Here is an 18,874-nt window from a genome sequence, read left to right on the forward strand (position 1 = left end):
GACTCAGGGGCGGAGCTAGAGCTTCTAAGGCGGGTTCGATCGAATCCAATAACTTAAGTCCAAACTCTATATTTGTCTTTAAAAATTCATTGAATATATGTAGATTATTAACTTAGAACCCGGTAACTTAGAAGGAATAAAATATTAAACCCATTAGCTTCAAATCCTAGCTCCGCCTCTGCTTCGACCGATGTGGCAAATTGGATGTTTTGCATGCACCCATGAGCGCTTGAATAGCTTAAATTAGAACTTCTACCATGTTCAAGTGTCTATCTAGTCATGAACTAAGTTTAAGTGGCTATCTTACAAAATGTGCCAAGTTTAAGTGGCTATCTAGGTATTTGCCCACCCAAAAATGAAGATTGAACAGAAGTCCTTGCGACACTTGATAATCAATTGTTAACTACAATAGAATAAAAGAAATGGAAAAGAAACAGCTAGAATAAGTGACAAAAGAGCTGGTAATAGTCACAGTAAGAAGGTAAATAGAACAAATTTGGAACATATAACTCTGCTGTCTATAAGCACCCTTACTCACCAACAAGGAGAGAGAAAAAATTGAGCAGAAGTCCAATTGGAAAAACAGTGCTCTAACCACAATGGAATAAAGGAAATGGAAAAAAAACAGCTGGAAGGAACGGTCCATTCATCATGAAACCTCAACAGGTTGATGTGATGGCCAAAGTAAATCGTATGCCAACTTCCCTTTATATACACTCTGCAAAAAAGATTATACTGGTTAAATTAATTGGGGAAAAAATACAAAAGGAGCTTAATGTACAAAAGAAGTTAATATATTCGAACAAAACTCACATAAGAGTTGCCCCATTCCGCACACGAACTCACTAGTAGATTACCTCAAGCTTGTCCTCTCCAGTGGTATCTGCAACACATTTCTTAATCTGTAGGGCTGAATCTTTAAGGTGACGGCTGCCGAACAGTGAGATAGACTTTAGTGAAAGAATATCCCCAAAGCTGTCTGGGATCTCCATAAGCTCATCACAGTATAGTATATGCAATTCCTCAAGCACAGGAAAGGAATCATCTCCAACCTGCCATTCAGAAAAAGACACCTCATCCAATCTTAGAAATTTGAGATTCTCGAAGGTAACTTCTTCCATGTTCCATTCGTTCCCCTGGATGATCGCGTATGATAGATGCAGGTTTTGAAGGTTGGGTAGTGATCTCGCAATTCTTGACAGCGAATCGGATGTCAGATCAAACCTCGTCAACTCCAATTTTTTCAAGCTCGAAGGTAAGTGAAAATCACACTGATGTGTATGTTTTTTGGGCCAAGAGCAATAGAAATATGCGGAAACTTGTTCAAGTTCATTATCTCTTGGCTCGTTAATGCTGAATGTAAGGCTTTGAATATTGGGAAACCTTTTGAAAATATCCTCTGTATCTTCCGAACAGAAAAGGTTGAGCCGATATAATATCCTCAAATTCTCTAACTTCGTGTCCCCTTTTACCACTGTTGATTCGTCAAAATCCGAATCAAAGACAGAACAATTGTCGATGCTCACATGTCGTAGCTTTGCCAGATTCCAAATACTAGGTGATAGTACCATGCAGTTTGATTCCCGATTTTGCACCACCAGAGTTTCTATATTCAAGAGTTTTGAAAATGACGGAGGGAGAGCTTTAGCATTCGTCTGAATGATTAAGCACCTCAAATGAACAAGCATGCCTATTTCATTCAGCAAGAATCTGTCAAACTTGTTTCCAGCAGCTCTAACCTTTTAAGAAGCCTCAAGTGTCTTAGGTGACTGTTGTAGGAAAGCTGATTGCATACCTTCAACGAGAGGAGGTGCCTAGCATAAGGATTTTCCTTTCTTGGATTGAACAAGACAGAATTATCATAATGACTGGTCATTGCACGTGGCATCAGATTTGAAGAAGAAGACGGAGGACTTGAACTTATGAAGTCAAACAACTTCTCGTTTTTAGCTTTTATCGTACAAAAATCATGCACGAGATCATGAATTTGGCAACTCGGGTCCCGACCACCTCGCTTAATGAAAACTTTTACCAAGCTACTGGAAATTAACTCATCCAAATAAACCTTCACTACTTCTTCATGTTCCACAAGTCCTTCAGCACTCCATAAAATTTTCAAATTAGCTATTGCAATATCTTTGTCCTTTGGATAGCTTGCAAGGTAAAGCAAGCACGGTTTTAAGTGATCTGATAAATGGTCATAACTTAACTGTATAGCCTTCATCACTTCTCCTTCATTCTTAAAGGATTTCAAATTATGTAGCACTTCGAGCCACAAAGCCTTTTCCTTTCCCTTCTTTGCAATGACTCCACCGATTAGATCAAGTACCAAGGGAAGCCCTGCACACTTTCGGGCTATTTTTTCTCCAACATTCTTTAAATCATCAGGGCAACGTTCTTCTCCAAATACCCTTTTCTCTAGTAACTCAAAACTTTCTTCTGGTCTAAGCAATCGAAGGTTAAGAGGATCACTGTGGCATTTTCCATGCAAAGCCACTCCCTTTTCTCGACTTGTTAAAATAATTCTACTTCCTCTCTGAAAATCCTGAAAAGGCATTGTTAGCTCATCCCATGCTTCAGTGTCCCACAAGTCATCCAAGACTATAAGGTACCTCCTACTATGTAGCTTTTTCCGGAGCTCGTCATAAACATCAAAACCCTCATTGAATTTTGTATCCGAACCAATGACTTGATTATAAATTTTCTGCAACATCTTTTTCCGGTCATGCTCTTGGTCCACCGTGCACCATGCACGAATGTCGAAATGACTAGTAACAGACTTATCATTATATACTTTATACGCTAGAGTGGTTTTCCATGAACCCGGCATACCAATGATCGAAATGACATCTAGCTTTGCTAGTCCATTAGTGAGCTGCCTAATAATCAGGTTTGTCTCTTCCTTAAAACCTACAATTATTTGTCCAATTAGCTTTATTGATGACTTGCTTTCAACTGGCTTGTTGGGAGAGTTTGCACCAATAAGACCGTTGTTCTTCGAGATTTTCTCTTGTACCTCTTCTTTGATAAGCTTGATCTTTTTTACAGTATCAGGAAGTAAGAAGATAAGCTGCAAGAGACCATGATCTCTGACAAGAACGGTCTTATGAATTCAAGGTCTTTTTTCACTAGCTCAATTTCTTCATATATTAAAGCAACTGAATAAGCATCGGAATTGAGCAAGTCATTTAAATTTTTGAGTAGAAGAGTCATAAAGGTCCATCACTCATGGGGAAGAGAACATCATATGGATCTGGGGCTTTCAAGTAAACATATTTGAGATCTTCCTTCAAGAGTCCAATCTTTTCATTCATATTTATATCCTCTTCATTCCTTGAGTTCTTTGCCGAGTTGTGAAGACGAATAGATACCTCCCTCGTAAGTGCTCCAACATGTGCCAAGAGATCAAACAATTTGTCATGATATATAAAGTCCTTGGGTATATCAGTAAGAATAATCAATAGGAACTCTATCATGACATGAATGTTTCGAGCAGTAATAACATCTTGTAGATGACACAGGTATTCTCTAAAAATGACCGGAGAGTGTTCCAGGAGCTGCTTAATGAATCTTCCAACTTCTGCTGACTTCAAAGCTTTCAAATTAGTAGAACATATGTGCATAACTTCCAATTCAACCGGAATAATCTTCACAAGTAGATGAGCTAGCATGGAGTTGACTTGAGGTACTTCAAGCATTTCATTTGTTTCGTCAGAATCATGTGTTTCATCAAGTTCATCTGTTTCATCTATTTTATCAAGTTGATAATACAGAAGGACAAAACAGAAGTGTCCTACTCGCTCAGCAATAAGTTGAAACTGAAGTAAGACATATTTAGTTGTCTCATGCTCAATGCAACCATTGACTTTCAACACAAGGAAATCTCTTAAAATGTCGCATAAATTCTGAAGAAGCTCATATTGAGTCATAAATGGGAAAATCAACCCGGCACAACACTTGGGTAGATAATTGAGTTTCATGAGGAGGGCGTCGAAAAGATCAACCAGCTGATACTCAGTCACAATGTCACTTGATTGAGAACGATGATGTGAGCTGATACAACTTTCGATATTTTCCAAAAGGCGAGGAACAACGTGATATTTTAATTTAACGAGCATGTCATCTCCACTCCGATGAAAAAGTGACTGAACCACATCATGAACCTCATATGATATGCAAGAAAATTCGGCATCAAAACCATCCGAAATGAAATAATAAAGCTGAAAAAATGCTGATATAAATGTCAGCTCTAATGTCAGCTTTTCAATTTCATCCATATCAAGAGCAATTTGAACTCGTCCATTCTTTAACACCTCTATGAAATCCAGAAGATTGACGATGTCCTTGAGAAGTACAGCAGATGAAACCTGCCAAAAGACCAAATGCTGTATCAAACTTTCAGAGCCACATATTTACCACGACAAATTTTACTCAAAATTAACAGGCAGCTAACACAAGTGTAGAGGATAGCATACTGGATAAGCTAAATGTTTGGCATGTAGTATATGTTATTTACTCAAAATAAGGGATTCAACAGTTAAAGAAAAAATCGAGCGAGTTTGTATAAAAATCATAGAGCGCAAGCTGAGAACATTGGTTAGATACTTCAGCAGGGGCAGTTGGAGCTGTCAGCTGAGTTCTCTTATCACTGCAGTTATTAGACAAGCACTCAGAAGATGTCGTACTAGGCATTATAAGGGATACATAGAGGATCTCTGATTGGTTGGTTTGAACCCCGCTAGGATAAACTCTTGCAAGTGGATTTGGTAAAGGATTCGCTGGTCACGTTCCAACTATCAGGAAAGACTATGAGTAGCCTAGTGTAGATACAGACCTTACGTGGATCGCTGACCTTGGGAGTAAAAGGTTATCGTCAGGGACCATATGCTCTTGAAAGTGTCACTATCGAAGAGCATCATGAGGTGTGTCGAGAAAGGAAGTTAAGAAATATATCGAGTCATATGAGATTATTGAGAAGAGTGGTACAGTATCAATCAAACGCTTCCACCAAAGCTTATGTCTATGCAGAGAAAAGACTAACGTGATCCATCTTATGTCATAGTACTAGTCAGTGCAACTGGATGAAAATATGAACTATAGAGACAAATATGTGGCTGTAGTTGATTGATAGTTGAAAGTAGCATTCTAAAGAAATTGCATCTGTGAAATTGATTTAGAATAACCATACAAGTGAGGAAGCAACTTGGAGAGTTGAGGAATGCATTATACCAAGATTTCCACATCCCTTTGAGTCTACGTGCATTATGCTTAAATATTCAAGGACTAAATTTACTAAAAGGGGTGTTGCGGAATATCGTGAGTTAACTAGCACACAATCATACATAAAGCAAATAGAGAAGAAAAAAAATAAAAGGATTTAACAAGGTTCAACTAAGTCAATCCTCGAGGCCGAAGTAGAGAGAGTTTTTCATTTTGAATGAGAAGAAAAGCACAATACAATCTATAAAATCTCATACTACAACCCCTATATATATATCCCAAAATATATATTTGATTATTTCCATAATTGGGTCTTCGGATCATTCACGACTTTCTGGGCGACTTAACATGGGTAATAACCTCCTCCAACTTGTTTTCTATTAGATTATTTCCATGAAAATGTATGTTGAAGAATGTTTTACAAACATATTTCCTAATGCTATGAAATGAACATACTGGGACAAGTGTCATGACATGATAAAGTCTTATTTGATACTCCTATTACTTGTCCATTCAAATATATGATTAGATTTCTGTGATGAGACCATATATTGTATGACATGAATGCTTTAATAAAGTATACATGATGATATAGAACTGAGATTGAATTGCCAATGATTTGCATATGATTTCCAATGATAATATGTTATGTTATTGACAACATAGTTATGACATATTGCCATAACTAGTGGGAAGATAGTATTAGCATGGTAAAAACTAACTCAAGCCGATTGATTACACCAAATAAATATTCTACCAAAAAAAATTGCCATTGCCCCTTAGCAAATAAATATTCGACCAAAAAAGACTCCATGATCGAATTATGAACTTTTGAACAACCATTCTTAAAGTATTTGAATAGCATTATATTATCTTGAGGATTATTTGAATAATCATCAAGGCGATATTAGTGTTTGTTGACCTAAGCGGTATCGGTTTTAATGATTGATAAAGGAACACATAAATGAATCAGGTCCATGGACACTGTACTCAGGTCATAGTTAGAATCAAGCAAAAGGCATGTACGTGAAAGGAATAAGTATAAGTGGTTATTTCTGATAATCCCTGAACGAAAAGATTGCATATTTGATAAGGAGCATGACTCCTTACTTGAAGAGAACTCTATCCAAGAAAAGGAAAGAGTTAGAGGTTGAAGTTAATTAGAACTCTTCCACTAAGGAAGAATAAAGCATTAGACTTCTAGTTACTCTTTATTTACTAACTCTATAAATGTCAATGTTGTTCTCTTTTACAGATGACGCACATATACTGAAGTAAAAGCGAGAATTGAGAGCAAAATAACAAGGCATTTTGTGAGTAATTCCTGTGAGATTCAAGAGTGCGGTCTTGAAGCTACACGAACCAGATTGAAGAACCAGTTCCATAAAGAGTTCCATGTGTCTGTTTTTAATTCTAGTTCAAGTATAGTATGAGCTTTTGAGTTGTACCTTTCAGCTTTTCTTATACGCATTTGTACTAGGTACTTGAGTTGTATTGCTCAAGTTAAGTTAACTTGAAGTAGTCGCAACAACCTGCGGCATGTTGCTACAAGGGTTAGAGTTAATCCTTAGGTTTGCAAGAGGTCATAAACTTTATTGTTAGCTCAGAGTTGTATCACTCAAGTTAGAGTTAACTTGAAGTAGTTGCAACAGCCTATAACGTGTTGCTGCATGGGTTAGAGTTAATCCTTAGGATTGGAAGAGTTTGTAAACTTTATTGTTGGCTCAGAGTTGTAGTAAAGTGTTCGGGAAAAATTCTATTGGGTAGTAGGTCATGGTTTTTTTACTTTTTCAGCCGAGTGTTTTCCACGTAAAAATTCTTATGTTCTTTACTTTCTGCATTATTTATTCTGCAACTATAGTTTAAGGAATGCATAGAAGAACCAGGTCTTTCGATAATCCAGTGCACGCGAAAATTGGGCACCACACAAATCAACCCTCTTATGTAGTATTGAAGTATAAAACATCAGTATTATATGTATAAATAGTGTATGACATACCGATGAGTTGTTTGCTTCCCCTTTCTCTCTTTCTCCTTCATTTTCTTTTCCTCTTTCCATGTATGGAATTCTCACTAGTCAAGCAAAAGTAGCTTTTCCTTCTCTTCCTCTCAACTTCTCAAGATCTGGTGTATAAAAAATACAAAAAACTTTATCACGAGAAAGAAGAGAAAGAAGTAGAAATCAGAACACAAGAAACTGAAGGAAGAAGCATATAGCAGGAAACAATTTGCAACAATTTTTCTTTTTCTTTTTTAAATAAATTTTCACAAAGAATGCTAAGTTGTCCGGACTCGGGTGCAGGTATCCAATTCGAGGACGGATCCGAGTATAGGATTTGGCAAAATCTAAATTTTAAGATTCGGGGGTGCAGATCCGGATATGGATACGAGTGCGGGGATTCGGCTAATAAAAAATAGAGCTATAAAAATATTGTAAATTTTGAGAGATATTCTGTGAAAAACTAATATGAATAGTATAGAATTCAATCTTTCATTTTCCAAAATGGACATTATTCTTTCATTGTCCTAAATTTGTTTTATTTTTTATTTTGAGAAATCAAAATCTCAATTTTCTTCCAAATTTGTCGATGGACTCCGGCCAAAGTGTCTGAAGTCAGTTGACCAAATCCGGGACGTATCCCATCCCCGTCCCCGTCCCCGTCTCGTATCGGGACGGGGACGACACCAAAATCGAAGAGTCCGCACAACTTAGAATGAATGCACCAAAATAAAAGAACCCATATTCACGAGGTATACCAAAAAGTAGAAAACCTAGAAAACAATTTGCTACACATATAGCCAGACATCTCAAACAAAAAGGAAAAAAAAGTTGATTGACCATAGTACCCTCAGTGCATATCTAGGTGATATCTGTGAACAGACAAGAAAACAATAGAAATAACAGTACTATACTTTAGCCGGTAAAACCATTTGTAGCTCTTGTTGTTGCATTGAACTTTTTTGCTAATTTTTTCTAATATTTTAGCACAAAAACATTTTTCATGTTGTAGTAGTTCTTATGCTTCTGATTCTCGAAATATGGATCAAGGTCAAACATCCAGTGGTGTATAATGAGCAATTATTTTGATAAATAGTAATTTTAGATGCAATTAGTCAAATCTCTAACATCAGAATTGTCAATCTCAGCCAAACATAAAATGTTTTATATTTAAAGGAGTTTAAGATAAAGAATAAAGTATAACACCTAATAAATATTCAGGAAAACAAATATTAGCTAGGCGCAGCAAACAGATCCGTAAAATCCTAATCAAAACATTAAACAGATCAAGAATAACCTCAAGGAGGCCAATAAGAAACAAACCTGAGCAGCTTTGTAGGCAGTGAGAGCACCGGTCTTGAACTCAGCTAAATATCGGCGGCAATATCCTTTCATTTTCAGGTGAAAAAAAAACCCTAATTAGATCACCAGAAAGAATAAGAGAATACAATAATCTAGCTGTGTTATAAATGGAAGACAAAAGCACCAGAAATAAGAGACTTTCAACATATAATCATACCTTTTCACCACATAAATTTCAGCAAACCGACCAAGATTACAGCTGTTTAATTAGAACCTATCTTGTTTGAGAAATTAATAGGTGAAGAAAGTAAGCGCTGGGATTCAGCAAAATATATAGTATGTGAGAGAAGTTGAAGCAATATTGGCTGAAGACAACTTGAAAGACTACCAATAGAAAGAAGAATCAAATACAGATTGATAAGTCCAAGATTAATTAACGATTCAATGACTTTTTGAAGTCTTTCTATATTTTTATCTTAGTCTTTGTAATCAAATTTGAAAATTATATACACCTCTCTGGCCTAAAAGATTATATTATAATAATATTATATGTATTTATACACTCCACTTGTCTTCAGATATGTTTAAACATCACATCACATGAAAATATTATTTTAAATATTGCAACAGTTGTGTAGATGTCGAACAGTAAAATCAAAATTAACTTCAACTGGACTCATCTCTGGCTAGTTAGTAGTAGTACATACATGAACAGGGGCACAGGCATGATTTTTGTTAAACGATGTTGATATTTAAAAAAGTGAATAAATAAATAAACATATCTATGTAACAATATCATATTAAAAAATACAGTTCAAATCATATTAAGAAAAACAACATTCAAACTATTATTACAACTCCGCTCGATGAGTTTTCATTTTTTAAGTAGAATTTGTTATTTTTTATTTTTATTTAGAATCCTCATCAAAAGTAATTTCCAAATACCTCTTTTTTTATAAAGGCATCAAATAATTACTCAAAAGCTCAAAAACGTGATAACTAACAGTAGGACTAGCATCCTATCCTAGAAGTTAATATTAAGGGGTCGTTTGGTTGGAATACGATTTATATTGGTATAAGTTATATTGGGATAAATTATGTTGGGATTAGTTATGCTGGGATAGTTGTTTATTCATTGTTTGGTATGTTGTATTAAGAATGACAATTGCATAATTTCTAAGAAGAAGCTTTAAGTTACACTGGTGCTAATTACCCTACCTTCTATAAGGTATAAGTTATCCTAATGTTAAAATTAACATAGGGATAACTTATACTTGGTTTGCTAACCAAACAGAGTATTAAGGTGGTATTAAATTTTTATACCACTCTTATATCTTCTTATACCTCATACCAAACGACCTCTAAGAGTAATGTTTTAGTAAATAAGGCACAAAATTTTAAAACCACAGCACATGCTGGGGTTTGTACCCACGACCTAAGAGAAGCAAAAAAACACACTCGACCAAACGAGCTGAGGAACTTACTTGTTTCAAGCAATGTCATTTCTTTTTTATATATGTATGCTTATTTGCATAATATTATCTGACTAAGTCAAGGTGCATCCGCCCTGGTACATGACCAGTAAAATTATGTTTCTTTTTCAAGTACTATGAGATACATCCGAAAAATGAAATAGTTGTACGTTTTAAGAAAAAACCTTGCCATGTGCTGCTAAACTTAGATCTGATTTATGTAACATTGACGACCCTCTGTTTTTCTCTATTGATATAACTTCTTATTATTTGTAGAAATTGATAATGTTAAGTTTGGGCAGTGTTGAAATTGGGAAACTAGAGCTGCACCAAATACAGCATTGTCGCGATCTGCATCTTTAACTTATGCAAGTATACGTAGTGGACAGAAAAATACAGTAAAGTATCATTTCACGAGGACTTTTGATTAACTTTCTACTATATTAAACTAATTCTAATTATCTACCAAAAAAAATTGAAGGTTAGTTGTTGAATTAATTACTCCAATAGTTAGTATGTTTGTCAAGCTTCTAGTAACCCATAAGCATTCTCTTTTGGTCAAAATTACTATTTTTGAAAATTTGAGGTGTTTGCCCAAACTAATAAAATTCTTTTGAGCAGCAGCAAAGAAACACAAGAAGCTTTTGCACAACCCTCCATTCACATTGTTTACCTCGAAAATACGAGTAACAATTGTTGGGTTTTTAAGGTATTTAATTAATATATTAAATACTTAAAAGAGGGTGAATGGGAAATGGAGGGAAATGAAATTTTTTGAGTGAAATTTTAAGTTCCCCCTCCCTTGGCAAATGGGCATTGTCCCATATTGGAAGAGGAAGAGGTTTTTTATGGGTATATAAGCAATTGCTCTTCTTCTAGCTCTTAAAGAGTTGAGAAGAAGGCAAGCCTCGCGCCGTCGTCGTCGCTCGCTCGGCTCGGCTTCGGCTTCGGCTTCGGCTTCGGTCAAATGATTGATTGATTAACTTTTTGGACCAAATACCCTCTTCAATTTTCCCTCTTTATTTTCCCTCTTTATTATTGAGTAAATGGCCATTTATGTAATGGCATTTATGTTGTGGGCGTTTTGCATAAACAGCCATTCTGAAGAGACCCAACTTTGGCTATAAATACAACACTATTCTGCTCAGAATTTTAACTACAATTTTCTGAGTTTCCTCTCCTTCTTCTGCATACTTTTAGCATCAAAACAAAGCAAAAAGTAAGTGTGATTTGCTACCGAACTTTGTGTTCGCTGAAACACTGGGGTTTGAAGTACCACTACACCAGTGTGTAATTCGTTCTATCCTGGGAGGAAATAATCCATAACCTTGGGTACTAGGAGGGGATTAAATTCCTTAAGGAAACACTGTGAATTCAGTGGGCTCGAATTAGTTTATGTCATTTCTGTTTATATTCATTACTGTTTATATTCATTTATATTTCCAGAATTTATTTTACAAATACAGTGTAATAACATTAATAATTTAATAAAATAGTAATTAAAATCAAAGATTGAGATGGATGTACTAAGAAAAATAGATTTGGGTCTCTATGAATTTAATAAAATAGTAATTGAAATAATAGATTCAATGTCAAAGAGCTATTCTCAAAGATTGAGATGGATGTTCTAAGAAATAAAAGATTTTTGGGTCTATATAAAATTGAAAAAAGAAAAGAAGAAAAGAGAAAGAGAGGGGAGTAGATAGTGAACTTTTAGGAGAATTAACCCAAATAGTCGACTATCCAACTGTTTAAATTAAAAATAGCCGGTGGAGGTATAATATATTTATAGTTTTTGTATTATATGTGTACAATTGTATATAACTAATGCATAATCTATGTATATGGCTAGAAAAAGTAAACAATAAATATGATCGACTATTTGTGTAAAAAAATCAAGAATTAACCCAAATAGCCGCTCACCTAACCACTTAAACTAAAAATAGCAGGTGAAGGTATAATATATGCATAATTTATGTATTATATGTGTATAAGCAATGTATAATCTATGTATATGCTTAAAAAAAGTAAATAATAAATATAATCGGCTATTTGCGCAAAGATCCGAAATTTTTAAGGAAAGTGGCGAGAAGAAAATCCCCTATTAACTTAATTTATTTAAGAGATTCTATATAAGGGCTTATTGTTTAAAAGGGAATTTTCCTCAGCAAAGATTTAAGGAAAATAAGGAAAGAATTAAAAACAAAACAAGTATGCCCTCTTTTACTTTTCATTTGACATCCAAAAAGAGAAAGAAATCTTTTTAATACTTCTCCTCTATTTTTATAAACTAACCAAATTAATCTTAGCAATTCCATTGCTCTTTATGCTTTTCCTTCTTTTTCTTTTTTGGTCTAATATATACTACCCCCGGTTCACAATAAGTGATAAATTTGCTTTTAGCACGCCAATTAAGAAAATACTAAATTCTATACAAAAATACCTACTATGACTAAACTACCCCTAATTAAACATTTGTGAGGAGTAAGAAATTTTTTAGGGATATGTACATAGGGGTTATTTTGTAAAAACAAATTGAATTCTTTCTTGATTACATAACTGGACACTTATTTTGAACCAAAATGAAAAAGCAAATTGGTCACTTATTGTGAACCGGAGGGAGTACCTTTTAATTTTTACCTGTAGTTTCTTAAGGCAATGGATATAATTGAATAGTTAGAATATGTGGCAAGTTAATTTAAACTCCATAAAAATTAGAGGCTTATATATACACGAGACAAACACATAATTAACCTCTTCCCAAAAAAAATTCCACCATTTTCTCTCTTCTTTTTCCTATCCAATTTCAGCTCCAATATGGCGAAACAAAGGGAGGTATGTCTTTTATTTTGTTTTTATGTTATCTTGAAAGATTGTAAATTTTATTATGTATTTCTCACATATTTGTTTTTCCTTTTCTTTTCTTTTGAAGATTGTTTTAAGTTTTTTAATGGAATATGATCACGAAGATAGAGTAGTTAATGTATCTTTATGAGTTGGAGATTTTGTTTCTCAGGATCCATTAAAAAAAAATTATTGTACTTTTCTCTTGATATTTCTTTATTGATTTTGTTTCTCCTGCTGTGTCTTCTGTTTATGGCCTACACGATTTCCTAACGAATAACAATAATAATATTGAAATATGATTTTAAAAAAATTAAGATTAAATATTGTTTTCTACATCATCATTAATGTTAAAACATTAATTTATATGGTTGTTAGCGTGGATTTAATTGTTAGAGATACCCTTATGATTCTCTTGTATCATAAGAGATTTCAGCTCTTCTCTTTAATACATTTATTCTTAATGTAGATATTTAGTCATAAAATAAAACCCTTTTAGTCTTGTCTTATTATTTGTGCAATGAAGTTGCATACATTACAAGAATTACTTTCATCTCTTTATTGGCTCAATTGTAAGTTTTACTATAGTTAGCTTGTAAGTAATATATGAGAAATCATAACAATATCATAGGATGAAGAGCTACTCTTTCTCCCAAGTTTTCTTTGGTTCACACTCGGTGTCCAATATCCGCTTTGGGGCCCGACTTCCGTTGGGGGTAAAGCCAGTGGCGAAGGTAGAATTTTCATTAAGGCGGTTCAAAAAAGAAAAAAAGTTAAACAATTAGAAGAGACTGTGGCTAGTGGGAATTGAACTAGTGACCACATAAAAGTTTTGAACCCCTTGACCGTTGAGCTATGCTTTAGACCTATGTAAAGGAAATTCAAAACATAATATATACAGGTAAAACACAGATTTTGCCTTATATACACAGTGTAAATTTTTGGCGAAGAGAGTTCGGGTGAACCCCTTTTCGTCCCCCTAAATGTGCCCTTGGGTAAAGCACTCCATACCAAAGGCAAGTCCATTCACAGGGCTCGACCCAATACCTCTGGTTCCCTAGTTACTTATTCTACTTTATGTATTTGGTCTTCCCAAAATTGTATCTGGAAAAGGGAACTTATTTGCATACACAGTATCCTGTAGAGAGTTCACTATTGTGAACATTCCCCAAATTACTCATAAACTTTCTCCTTGGACAAGTCAATATAGTTTACACTACACTTAATTATCCAACGCTTATGTATATCGTCTCATATCATAGATATCGGGTAACTCTGTAGTATCATTGTTTAACTACTTAAACAGTTTTATCTTCTATATATACAGAAATATGGATTGCCGTATGTGCCTCAGTTTGGAGCTTGGGATCATAAAACTGGGGACAATCTTAATTTTTCCATGGTATTTTCCCAAGCTCGTGCAAACAAGAAGCAGAATAGACATAATCTAGCACAACACAACCTGGGAAATGAGCAAGAGATTCTTGCCAAGCTCCAAGAAGTTTCACCCAGAGTAAGAAATAATTTTTTCTAACATCAAGAAAATTCATTTATATATGCACAAATATCTTCATTCAATGCATTATAAGTCTCAAGAGACACACCTTCCTTTAGTAGTACAATGGGAACTTAGCTTTGGTAGTGCAACAATGTGAATACTGCTCCTTATTTTGTTAAGAAATGCGGACATTAGTCCTAATTTGACTCTAAAATATAACTCATGAGGTGAGGATTGACGTTAAATTTAAGAGGAACCATCACCTTATTAAGATCATTTATCGATCTCCTTATGCAAGTTATTCTAACATACAATATATTTAACAATTAATTCACAGATAACCTTTCATATGTATTGCAGAGAGGAGGTAACTCACAATGTCATTGTCTAACTAATAGTTTTTCTGAATCTGTAGGAAGATAGCTCGACGCCAGTGCCTCAATTTGGAGAAAGGAATCAAAAGACTGAGGGAAATCCTGATTATTCCAAGGTGTCCCCCAAAGCTCATGCCAACAAGAAGTCACATAGACATGATCTAACACACCGAAGCCTGGGAAATGAGAAAGAACTTGGCAAACATCAAGAGGTTTCATCCATGGTAAGAAATACTACTTTGTTTCTAATACTTGAATAATTCATTTACATATGCAGATGCATTTTCATTTAATGCATTATATAACTATCAAAACATTCCTCTAACAATATTGTCGGGAGTTCCTTTAACATTTCATGTCTTCTAGGAATGGATAACTGATCAAAGTGTTATTGTTAAATCTGTAGAAACGTCCAATGTCTGTGCCTCAATTTGGAGTGTGGGATCAAAAGAGTGGGGGTAGTCCTGATTATGCAAAGGTGTCCCCTCAAGCTCGTGCCGAAAAGAAGCAACATAAACATGCTTCAGCACGCCGCAAGTTGGGAAATGAACAGGAGCTTCGCAAGCACAACGAGGCTTCACCTAGGGTAAGAAATACTTGTTTCTTATGAGACTCGAGACACACTTCCTTTTAGTTATGTTTAACTGTGTGACCATCTCATCCAAATATTTAAGCTATTAGAGAGGAACCACTTCTATTTACTTAGTTATGTCTTCAACAAGTCATACAATAGAAGCTTGTCCATCTCATGCCAAAAGAACATAATTACCACCCCTATTCTGCATGTGAATCAACAATTTTAGACCACAAGTAGTATGGCCTTTACTTAGGTGAGCGAATGGATAGATCTTTTTTTCCTTCACCACCTAAGGGGGTTCAACAGTGTTCCTACTTACCTCCCAAAAACACCCAACCAACCAGTTGGATGTGAAGCTGCTTTACCAGTACAAGTTGACAGCATCTTCTGGCAGTGAGGACGTGCTTCCTAGGAATTAACTAGGAAAATGAGAAAGTGACAGTAATGCTTCTGCTTGGCACCATTTCAAGTACCTTAACTATTTTTTTAGTTAGGTCCATGAGAATCATAGGTCAGGTCAGCTGTCCCAGACCATCGAGACTTTGTAAATCCATTTTCCCCAGTTAGGCTAGAAGTGTTTGTTAGATGGCGAGGAAGAGAAAAGTAGAAAGGTTATAGAACTGTTTATTGCGTACCATTTACCATAAACAACCTCTCTACCTTCACAAGGTAGGGGTAAGGTCTGTGTACATACTACCCTCCCAAGACCCCACTTGTGGGCTTGTGGGAGTGCACCGGGTATGTTGCTGTTGTTGTTGTTGCTACTTGTCCATTTTACTACATCAATTATGCTACTGGTGATTTGAGATTAGCAGTTGTCACCAGTCACTAGGAGAGAACTATTCATAGACATGTCCAGTCTGTATGGAATGAAATGGGTGAGTTTGTGCTGACAAGGGGAAATGTGACCAATACATCCAGGATAAGAACAGATTTTAAGAAAAGATAACAAAAATACATATATTTATACCAATACTGAATGCATCTGAGAAAGGTTCAACGAAGAGATCAGAATTTAAATTGCACTGTCACGAGTTTTAATTCAATATCTCTGGTAATCCTAATCAAGTTACATTTCCTTCTTTTATTAATTTTATAAAAAAGGAAAAAGAAAGTAAGGTATGATTGGTGAATGACAAATTTCCAGTTGCAATATCTCTAGAGTACAATTTTGTCGTAGCGACAACATGTATATTATCTGGTCAATAAGTTAACTTCACTTTTTACCACTATGTTCATCATGTTTTCTGTTAGTTAATGTGCATTGACCACGAGAATATAAATTTCAAGAAAAGACAAACTATGTTTCCCATGAACATCATTCATGACCTTTTTCCAAATATCATTCATCATAGTTTATGATATATTTAATGATTCAAAACTTATAATAATTCAAGTCTTCCACAGAGTGGGTAACTCTAGTGTCATCGTGTCACTGATAGTTTTTTTTTTCCTTCTCTTTCTGAATTTTTAGAAAAATAGTCCGGTGGCCATGCCTCAACATGGAGCACAGGATCAAAAGACAGGGGACAATCCTAATTATCCCATGGTGTTCTCCCAAGCTCATGCTAAAAAGAAGCAGCATAAACCCCACAGCCTGGGAAATGAACAAGAGCTTGGCAAGCGCCAGGATGTCTCACCGATGGTAAGGAAAACTTTGTTTCCTAAACGCATGAAAGTTCATTTACATATGCAGATACATAATATTTTGGAGAAAACTTTCCTTTAGTCATATAATACAGACTTTTCTTTGGTTTGGCAAAAGCATGATAAAATCCACAAGATGAATATCATAAAAATGTGAATATTAACATGAATGCTCTACCATACATAGAAGATAAAATGAGATAACGTCACCTGGATAGTTTGGTGATATCCTGCATAGACCCTCTATGTGTACTGGAACACAGGACAATATGATGTCGGCTTACCTCTAAATTTGGCATAGACCTCCATACGCATTGGTATGTTGTTACGGCAATATGATCATTGAAAGTGATAAAAGAAGATGAGCTATACCTTAAATCACATGACTAGAAGTTATCTCAAAGATCTACAATATCTTGGATCAGTGCATTATATAACATCCCTCATTAAAATAGTCATTTTCCTCCCTTCCTATTTTTACAGTTTTACAGTGATGGCCACATATAGAGCCCGTTTGGATGGGCTTGTTGTAAGTAACTTTTAAGCCAAAAGCCATAAGTTAGGAATTCTAGCTTTTCGCTTTTGGCTTATTTTTGTCATTTTAGCTTAAAATCATGTGCTTAAAAGCACTTTTTTACTTTATCCAAACACTACAAAATGGCTTAAAAGCATTTAAAATAAGCCAATCCAAACGGGCTCATAGAAACTGTTATTTGTATCTGACGTGTTCTCTTCTGTTCCATATGTCATTGGTATGGATGTAAGAAAAAGGAAATTGAACCATACCTAAGATTAAACTATTCCGATATTCCTCAAGTAGCAACACTTCATTTCCTTTCTTACATCCTTGCATTAAACTGAAATTGCAGTAGTCAATGTGGATTGTAGAATTTCAATAGAATGAATATAGCCCGCTAAGAATGAAAAATTGTTTTGAAAGTAACACCAGCCACTGCCAGAAACAACAAGTGATCATTACTGCACCTAGAAGTCTTACTTCATATGTGGAATCTATAACCTTTACAGTAATCTCTCCCTCAAATTGTTTATTTAGCTAATGAGTAATGTGTTCATTATGTTCACACTTTTAATCATGCACTGCAAAGTTGTATTAGTCATGAATTCCATACTAATCATCCATAAAATACTATGAGCTTTGTAGTCGGAAAATACTCACAAGCTATTAATAACTTATCATATGGTTTTCTAAATCTGTAGAAAACTGGTTGGTTGTCTGTACCTCAATTTGGAGAGTGGGATCAAAAGACTCCGAGCGAGACCAATTATTCTGTGGTGTTCTCTCAAGCGCGCGCCAACAGGAAGCATCACAAAAGTGATTTAACCCATCGTAGCTATGATTTTGAGCAGGAGCTTCTTTGCAGGGAGCGAGAGCAAGCTGCCAGGGTAAGACATCCTAAACTCAAAAAAAATTGAGTTACACGGAAAACGTATCTTCAATACTACGCATTATAAGATTCTCAAGACAGAATTTCCTCAAGTAACTGAACATAAGTGCATATTGGGGTTTGTTCAGACCCATATTCGTACTTGCTTAACGCCCTAGGATCAGAACATGCCAAACATTATATACCAACATAGCTTCCATATACATTGTGGTTATGCAAGTTGCAACCGTACCTCTAATCATTTTGGATATGTCCTTTGTGCAGAGGAAAAAGAACAAGTTCCTGACGTATCTTAGTTGCTGTCTTCCTGTATGATGCCGTGGTTTTTTAGTGTGGGCGAGCAGCCTCCTTTTTAACAGTCTTGACCTGACTATTTCTCTCATGTGTTCTTAAAGTAAGCATGAGAGAGTTTTATCAATTTTTCAGTAGGGTATATGTATGCATCCAAGCCTCTTGCTTGGAGTAAAACTCAAGTAAATATAGCAGTGTTACAGTCAATAGCTATGTAATTCTTGGTATCTATTTATATTCTGCA

The 18,874-nt window shown here is 35.1% G+C and overlaps 1 protein-coding gene and 1 pseudogene across 1 annotated transcript; one reads left to right on the forward strand and one right to left on the reverse strand.

The window, feature by feature from the left end:
- On the reverse strand, positions 359-8,988 carry LOC109233032 (annotated as a pseudogene).
- On the forward strand, positions 12,747-18,865 carry LOC109233034. Its single transcript, XM_019398771.1, has 7 exons — positions 12,747-12,828; positions 14,165-14,350; positions 14,751-14,933; positions 15,116-15,295; positions 16,761-16,931; positions 18,152-18,337; positions 18,604-18,865. The coding sequence occupies exons 1-7, from the start codon at positions 12,811-12,813 to the stop codon at positions 18,652-18,654; spliced, it is 975 nt and encodes a 324-aa protein (XP_019254316.1). The 5' UTR covers positions 12,747-12,810; the 3' UTR covers positions 18,655-18,865.

The sequence above is a fragment of the Nicotiana attenuata genome, chromosome 10 (assembly GCF_001879085.1).
Source record: "Nicotiana attenuata strain UT chromosome 10, NIATTr2, whole genome shotgun sequence".
Lineage (NCBI taxonomy): Eukaryota > Viridiplantae > Streptophyta > Magnoliopsida > Solanales > Solanaceae > Nicotiana > Nicotiana attenuata.

Excerpts from the sequence above, each read along its gene's own strand:
- LOC109233034 (XM_019398771.1), top strand. Across the intron at positions 14,934-15,115 it reads ATCAAGAGGTTTCATCCATG|AAACGTCCAATGTCTGTGCC; the intron begins GTAAGAAATACT and ends TTAAATCTGTAG. Across the intron at positions 16,932-18,151 it reads GCCAGGATGTCTCACCGATG|AAAACTGGTTGGTTGTCTGT; the intron begins GTAAGGAAAACT and ends CTAAATCTGTAG.